The sequence below is a fragment of the Oncorhynchus keta genome, chromosome 14, assembly GCF_023373465.1.
Source record: "Oncorhynchus keta strain PuntledgeMale-10-30-2019 chromosome 14, Oket_V2, whole genome shotgun sequence".
In the NCBI taxonomy this organism is placed as follows: Eukaryota; Metazoa; Chordata; class Actinopteri; order Salmoniformes; family Salmonidae; genus Oncorhynchus; species Oncorhynchus keta.
Window position 1 is genome coordinate 15,959,454 of NC_068434.1, and position 8,737 is coordinate 15,968,190.

At 51.4% G+C, this 8,737-nt stretch overlaps 1 protein-coding gene across 1 annotated transcript in view; it reads right to left on the bottom strand.

Moving 5' to 3' along the window:
• Nucleotides 1–8,737, bottom strand: part of LOC127907221 (cotranscriptional regulator FAM172A homolog) — a 396,526-nt gene that overhangs the window by 122,979 nt on the left and 264,810 nt on the right. Inside the window, exon 8 of the mRNA XM_052461201.1 lies at nt 7,032–7,148. Coding sequence (XP_052317161.1) covers nt 7,032–7,148 — 117 coding nt within the window. The remainder of the gene's footprint in view (nt 1–7,031; nt 7,149–8,737) is intronic.

The window sequence follows — 8,737 nt, forward strand, 5'->3', positions numbered from 1 at the left end:
TGCATTGCCCACCACGTGAGCCCTGTAGCGAGCCCATCTCCTCCCAAACCCCCTGTAGCCTGTCGTATCAAGACTCACACACATGCAGTATATCCAAACCTTCTCCCAGACACCAAACATCACTACTCAGACATCCTTTAACTGCCTGAGATCCCTGTGGACCAGCTCCCACTACTGTTTGACTTGTTCCCCGTGGGTCAGAACCCACTACTGTTTGACTTGTTCCCTGTGGGCCAGAACCCACTACTGTTTGACTTGTTCCCTGTGGGCCAGAACCCACTACTGTTTGACTTGTTCCCCGTGGGTCAGAACCCACTACTGTTTGACTTGTTCCCTGTGGGCCAGCTCCCACTACTGTTTGACTTGTTCCCTGTGGGCCAGAACCCACTACTGTTTGACTTGTTCCCTGTGGGCCAGAACCCACTACTGTTTGACTTGTTCCCTGTGGGCCAGCTCCCACTACTGTTTGACTTGTTCCCTGTGGGTCAGAACCCACTACTGTTTGACTTGTTCCCTGTGGGCCAGCTCCCACTACTGTTTGACTTGTTCCCTGTGGGCCAGAACCCACTACTGTTTGACTTGTTCCCTGTGGGCCAGAACCCACTACTGTTTGACTTGTTCCCTGTGGGCCAGAACCCACTACTGTTTGACTTGTTCCCTGTGGGCCAGCTCCCACTACTGTTTGACTTGTTCCCTGTGGGCCAGAACCCACTACTGTTTGACTTGTTCCCTGTGGGCCAGCTCCCACTACTGTTTGACTTGTTCCCCGTGGGCCAGAAACCACTACTGTTTGACTTGACTTGTTCCCTGTGGGCCAGAACCCACTACTGTTTGACTTGTTCCCTGTGGGCCAGAACCCACTACTGTTTGACTTGTTCCCTGTGGGCCAGAACCCACTAATGTTTGACTTGTTCCCTGTGGGGCAGAACCCACTACTGTTTGACTTGTTCCCTGTGGGCCAGCTCCCACTACTGTTTGACTTGTTCCCTGTGGGCCAGAACCCACTACTGTTTGACTTGTTCCCTGTGGGCCAGAACCCACTACTGTTTGACTTGTTCCCTGTGGGCCAGAACCCACTACTGTTTGACTTGTTCCCTGTGGGCCAGAACCCACTACTGTTTGACTTGTTCCCTGTGGGCCAGCTCCCACTACTGTTTGACTTGTTCCCTGTGGGCCAGAACCCACTACTGTTTGACTTGTTCCCTGTGGGCCAGCTCCCACTACTGTTTGACTTGTTCCCTGTGGGCCAGAACCCACTACTGTTTGACTTGTTCCCTGTGGGCCAGCTCCCACTACTGTTTGACTTGTTCCTACATGTCTCTACCTCTATCCTCTTCCCTCTGTTCCCCTCTACATGTCTCTACCTCTGTCCTCTTCCCTCTGTTCCCCTCTACATGTCTCTACCTCTGTCCTCTTCCCTCTGTTCCCCTCTACATGTCTCTACCTCTGTCCTCTTCTCTCTGTTCCCCCTCTACATGTCTCTACCTCTGTCCTCTTCCCTCTGTTCCCCCTCTACATGTCTCTACCTCTGTCCTCTTCTCTCTGTTCCCCCTCTACATGTCTCTACCTCTATCCTCTATCCTCTTCCCTCTGTTCCCCCTCTACATGTCTCTACCTATGTCCTCTTCCCTCTGTTCCCCCTCTACATGTCTCTACCTCTATCCTCTGTCCTCTTCCCTCTGTTCCCCCTCTACATGTCTCTACCTCTATCCTCTATCCTCTTCCCTCTGTTCCCCCTCTACATGTCTCTACCTCTATCCTCTTCCCTCTATTCCCCCTCTACCTCTATCCTCTTCCCTCTGTTCCCCCTCTACATGTCTCTACCTCTATCATCTGTCCTCTTCCCTATGTTCCCCCTCTACATGTCTCTACCTCTATCCTCTTCCCTCTGTTCCCCCTCTACCTCTATCCTCTTCCCTCTGTTCCCCCTCTACATGTCTCTACCTCTATCCTCTTCCCCCTGTTTCCCCTCTACATGTCTCTACCTCTATCCTCTTCCCTCTGTTCCCCCTCTACCTCTGTCCTCTTCCCTCTGTCCCCTCTACATGTCTCTAACTCTATCCTCTTCCCTCTGTTCCCCCTCTACATGTCTCTACCTCTGTCCTCTTCCCTCTGTCCCCTCTACATGTCTCTAACTCTATCCTCTTCCCTCTGTTCCCCCTCTACATGTCTCTACCTCTGTCCTCTTCCCTCTGTTCCCCCTCTACATGTCTCTACCTCTATCCTCTGTCCTCTTCCCTCTGTTCCCCCTCTACATGTCTCTACCTCTATCCTCTGTCCTCTTCCCTCTGTTCCCCCTCTACATGTCTCTACCTCTATCCTCTTCCCTCTGTTCCCCCTCTACATGTCTCTACCTCTATCCTCTTCCCTCTGTTCCCCTCTACATGTCTCTACCTCTATCCTCTGTCCTCTTCCCTCTGTTCCCCCTCTACATGTCTCTACCTCTATCCTCTATCCTCTTCCCTCTGTTCCCCTCTACATGTCTCTACCTATATCCTCTTCCCTCTGTTCCCCCTCTACATGTCTCTACCTCTATCCTCTTCCCTCTGTTCCCCCTCTACATGTCTCTACCTCTATCCTCTTCCCTCTGTTCCCCCTCTACATGTCTCTACCTCTGTCCTCTTCTCTCTGTTCCCCTTTTTACTCCTCAGCTGCCCTTCCTGGAACACAGTTGTCTTGTTTTTCTATCTTTGACCCTTCCTCTACCCCCCTCTCTCTCTCTCTCTCTCCTCCTCCCCCTCTCTCTCCTCCTTCTCTCCACCCCTTCTCTCTCTCTCTCTCTCTCTCTCTCTCTCTCTCTCTCTCTCTCTCTCCCTTCATCTTTTTTATCCTTGTCACTCCCCATCTCTATGAGCTTACTATAATTGAAGGTTTCTCTCAAGAGTGTTCTCTCCCTCTATGCTGCGTGACGTCATCTGCCCGTTGTCTGCCACATTAGCTCTATATCACCTCTCCCAGCGTGTGCTGATCTCTAAATCCCTCTCTCCACTCCACTCTCAGCTCCCTCCACCCCTGACCCCACGACCCACAGAGGGTGGGGATTACCTACGTCCGACAGGAGGGGAGAGCCGGTGGTGGGGGCTTCTCTAAAACACGCACGCACTCACACCTGCTGGGAGGGGAGCCAAGGCCGCGCTACACCAGGGGAGCTACCACTGAACCTGAATAACACTGTGTGTGTGAGAGAGGTAGAGATATTTTTGTAATCTTACAGTGTTGTAAGGTCACCTGATTGAGGTATAGCCACAACAGAGCTGAGCGAAACACCAGGAGAGTGTTGAGCGAAACACCAGGAGAGAGTGGGAGAAATAAAGGATCAGAGGAGAGGTCCAGGATAAGTTACTTCAACAGAAACACATAGAGACTGTAGCATGGCTCTCAGTGCCACGGCTCTCAGTGACACGACTCTCAGTGACACGGCTCTCAGTGGCAGGGCTCTCAGTGGCACGGCTATCAGTGCCACGGCTCTCAGTGGCAGGGCTCTCAGTGACACGGCTCTCAGTGGCAGGGCTATCAGTGCCACGGCTCTCAGTGGCAGGGCTCTCAGTGACACGGCTCTCAGTGGCAGGGCTCTCAGTGACACGGCTCTCAGTGGCACGGCTCTCAGTGACACGGCTCTCAGTGGCAGGGCTCTCAGTGACACGGCTCTCAGTGGCACGGCTCTCAGTGCCACGGCTCTCAGTGACACGGCTCTCAGTGGCACGGCTCTCAGTGGCACGGCTATCAGTGGCAGGGCTCTCAGTGGCAGGGCTCTCAGTGGCAGGGCTCTCAGTGACACGGCTCTCAGTGGCAGGGCTCTCAGTGACACGGCTCTCAGTGGCACGGTTCTCAGTGGCAGGGCTCTCAGTGGCAGGGCTCTCAGTGGCAGGGCTCTCAGTGGCAGGGCTCTCAGTGGCACGGCTCTCAGTGGCAGGGCTCTCAGTGGCAGGGCTCTCAGTGACACGGCTCTCAGTGGCACGGCTCTCAGTGGCACGGCTCTCAGTGGCACGGCTCTCAGTGACACGGCTCTCAGTGACACGGCTCTCAGTGGCACGGCTCTCAGTGGCACGGCTCTCAGTGGCAGGGCTCTCAGTGGCAGGGCTCTCAGTGACACGGCTCTCAGTGACACGGCTCTCAGTGACACGGCTCTCAGTGGCAGGGCTCTCAGTGGCAGGGCTCTCAGTGGCAGGGCTCTCAGTGACACGGCTCTCAGTGGCACGGCTCTCAGTGGCAGGGCTCTCAGTGGCAGGGCTCCCAGTGACACGGCTCTCAGTGGCACGGCTCTCAGTGGCACGACTCTCAGTGACACGGCTCTCAGTGGCAGGGCTCTCAGTGGCACGGCTCTCAGTGGCACGGCTCTCAGTGACACGGCTCTCAGTGACACGGCTCTCAGTGGCACGGCTCTCAGTGGCACGGCTCTCAGTGGCAGGGCTCTCAGTGGCAGGGCTCTCAGTGACACGGCTCTCAGTGACACGGCTCTCAGTGGCACGGCTCTCAGTGGCACGGCTCTCAGTGACACGGCTCTCAGTGGCAGGGCTCTCAGTGGCAGGGCTCTCAGTGGCACGGCTCCCAGTGACACGGCTCTCAGTGACACGGCTCTCAGTGACACGGCTCTCAGTGGCAGGGCTCTCAGTGGCACGGCTCTCAGTGGCAGGGCTCTCAGTGGCACGGCTCTCAGTGGCAGGGCTCTCAGTGGCACGGCTCTCAGTGGCACGGCTCTCAGTGACACGGCTCTCAGTGACACGGCTCTCAGTGGCACAGCTCTCAGTGGCAGGGCTCTCATTGGCAGGGCTCTCAGTGACATGGCTCTCAGTGGCAGGGCTCTCAGTGGCACGGCTCTCAGTGGCAGGGCTCTCAGTGGCACGGCTCTCAGTGGCAGGGCTCTCAGTGGCACGGCTCCCAGTGACACGGCTCTCAGTGGCAGGGCTCCCAGTGACACGGCTCTCAGTGGCACGGCTCTCAGTGGCAGGGCTCCCAGTGACACGGTTCTCAGTGGCACGGCTCTCAGTGGCAGGGCTCTCAGTGGCAGGGCTCCCAGTGACACGGCTCTCAGTTGCACGGCTCTCAATGACTGACTACTGTTGATAGAGGACCCATAGCCTCAAATGTAATTACTAGGACAGATTAGGTTTAGGAATATATCAAATCCCCACATTGACCCTGTCCTTGTTAACCAGCAGCCTCCCAGACACCATTCTGACACCATGCTGTCTGTCTGAGAGAGTGGACCTATGTGTGTGTGTGTGTGTGTGTGTGTGTCTGTGAACATTTTTTTTTAACCTTTATTTTACTAGGCAAGCCAGTTAAGAACAAATTCTTATTTTCAATGACAGCCTAGGAACAGTGGGTTAACTGCCTGTTCAGGGGCAGAACGACAGATTTGTACCTTGTCAGCTCGGGGATTTGAACTTGCAACCTTTCAGTTACTAGTCCAACGCTCTAACCGCTAGGCTACATGAGGTGTGTGTGTGTGTGTATGTGTCTGCCTTTATTTGTGCGAGCGAGCATGTCTCAGTAGCTACTGTACCTGTCCTTCTAAGCAGAAGCTCTTTGTCTCAGCAGGCCTACTGGTGGAGGGAGAGGTACGGGTTAACAACAAGAGAGTGACTTCTCTGCTCTCTCTCCTTCATGGTGATGGAAGTAGGAGGCTATTACAGATGTATTGTTCTGGGTAATCATCACAAATAGAACACACTTAACATTCCAATTACGCACCATCTCCACCATTCCTCCAATGAATCAGAAATAGGAAATCTAGCAAGAAGAAGGCCAACACAACCTTGAAGCCCAAAACCTTTAGAACACCACCCACTAAGGAACACACATGCACACACACGCACGTGACACAGTTATAGACGGAGGAAAAAAGACAAGAAGAACAAAAGAAAGATAGAATATTAATAAAAAGGAGATATCTATTAAAAGAGGTGACATGAAGGAGAAATCTATTCAAAAAGGTGACATGAAGGAGAAATCTATTAAAAAAGGTGACATGAAGGAGAAATCTATTAAAAAAGGTGACATGAAGGAGATGTCTATAAAAAAAGGTGACATATGAAGGAGATATCTATAGAAAAACGTAACATATGAAGGAGATGTCTATAAAAAAAGGTGACATGAAGGAGAGATCTATAGAAAAAGGTGACATATGCGATGCCTGGCCAGTGTGATGGCGAGGTGTGTGTGACCGTGTGTGTGTGTGTGTGTGTGCTGGTATCTGTGTGTGACTGTGTGTGTGCTGGTATATGTGTGTGACTGTGTGTGTGTGTGTGTGTGTGTGTGTGTGTGTGTGTGTGTGTGTGTGTGTGTGTGTGTGTGTGTGTGTGTGTGTGTGTGTGTGTGTGTGTGTGTGTGTGTGTGTGTGTGTGTGTGTGTGTGTGTGTGTGTGTGTGTGTGTGTGCTGGTATATGTGTGTGACTGTGTGTGTGTGTGTGTTCTGGTATATGTGTGTGACTGTGTGTGTGCTGGTATATGTGTGTGACTGTGTGTGTGCTGGTATATGTGTGTGACTGTGTGTGTGCTGGTATATGTGTGTGACTGTGTGTGACTGTGTGTGTGTGACATTTGCATCTCTCGCTTCCCTGTAGTCCTGGCGGTGGCTGTGGCTCTCATCTGTATGTGCATACTGAGTGAGCCCAGGTGCTGTCTCTGGCAGAGGTCACACCAGAAAGGGCGAGAGCTAAAATGAAGCGACCCACGCAAACACAGACACACTGGAGAAGGACAACCGTCTGGCTTATTTATTGACATCCGTCAGCAACAGAAAAGAAAAACAAGGAGGTGAGGGTTGGAGGGATCAGGAAAAACCTCCAAAACCACTGGCTTGTAGCTGGACATGTGGTGCTACCGTAGCCTGTGCTCTGCTCTGCTCTCTAACATAGGAAATAGGATGTGTGTGGTTATAGCAAATAGGGAATCTGAGAATAATACAACGTGTTTGGCTACATATTGCCTCGTGCTGTCACTGTGGTCCAGCCACTGAAAGTGATTTGACATTGGTGTTCGTGTGTGTATGTGTATGTATGTGTGTGTATGTGTGTGTGTCATCTCACCTGCTGCAGCCACTCCTGGATGCTCTTGTTGGCATCCTGGTGCCAGATGTTGTGGACGGAGTCGGTCATGGCCACGGCAAACACCCTGTCCTTTACCTGAGCTTCTCTCTGACACATCTGAGACAGAGGCCGAGAGAGAGAGAGAGGGAGGGAGAGAGATACACAGAGAGAGATACCGAGAGAGAGAGAGAGAAATACAGAGAGGGAGAAAGATAGAGAGAGCGAGAGATACAGAGAGAGAGAGAGATACAGAGAGAGAGAGATACAGAGATACAGAGAGAGAGAGATACAGAGATACAGAGAGAGAGAGAGAGAGAGAGAGAGAGAGAGAGAGAGAGAGAGAGAGAGAGAGAGAGAGAGAGAGAGAGAGAGAGAGAGAGAGAGAGAGAGAGAGAGAGAGAGAGAGAGAGAGAGAGAGAGAGAGGTACGGGTCTGCAGCATCCGGCCTCCCCCTGCTAGAATCCGAAGTCAAATGTCTGCTGTTTGCTGATGATCTGGTGCTTCTGTCACCAACCAAGGAGGGCATACAGCAGCACCTAGATCGTATGCACAGATTCTGTCAGACCTGGGCCCTGACAGTAAATCTCAAGACCAAAATAATGGTGTTCCGAAAAAGGTCCAGTCACCAGGACCACAAATACAAATTCCATCTAGACACTGTTGTCCTAGAGCACACAAAAAACTATACATACCTTGGCCTAAACATCAGCGCCACAGGTAACTTCCACAAAGCTGTGAACGATCTGAGAGACAAGGCAAGAAGGGCATTCTATGCCATCAAAAGAAACATAAATTTCAACATACCAATTAGGATTTGGCTAAAAATACTTGAATCAGTCATAGAGCCCATTGCCCTTTATGGTTGTGAGGTCTGGGGTCCGCTCACCAACCAAGACTTCACAAAATGGGACAAACACCAAATTGAGACTCTGCACACAGAATTCTGCAAAAGTATCCTCCGTGTACAACGTAAAACACCAAATAATGCATGCAGAGCAGAATTAGGCCGATACCCACTAATTATCAAAATCCAGAAAAGAGCCGTTAAATTCTACAACCACCTAAAAGGAAACGATTCACAAACCTTCCATAACAAAGCCATCACCTACAGAGAGATGAACCTGGAGAAGAGTCCCCTAAGCAAGCTGGTCCTGGGGCTCTGTTCACAAACACAAACACACCCTACAGAGCCCCAGGACAACAGCACAATTAGACTCAACCAAATCATGAGAAAACAAAAAGATAATTACTTAACACATTGGAAAGAATTAACAAAAAAACAGAGCAAACTAGAATGCTATTTGGCCCTACACAGAGAGTACACAGTGGCAGAATACCTGACCACTGTGACTGACCCAAAATTAAGGAAAGCTTTGACTATGTACAGACTCAGTGAGCATAGCCTTGCTATTGAGAAAGGCCGCCGTAGGCAGACATGGCTCTCAAGAGAAGACAGGTTATGTGCTCACTGCCCACAAAATGAGGTGGAAACTGAGCTGCACTTCCTAACCTCCTGCCCAATGTATGACCATATTAGAGATACATATTTCCCCCAGATCACACAGATCCACAAAGAATTCGAAAACAAATCCAATTTTGAAAAACTCCCATTTCTACTGGGTGAAATTCCACAGTGTGCCATCACAGCAGCAAGATTTGTGACCTGTTGCCATGAGAAAAGGGCAACCAGTGAAGAACAAACACCA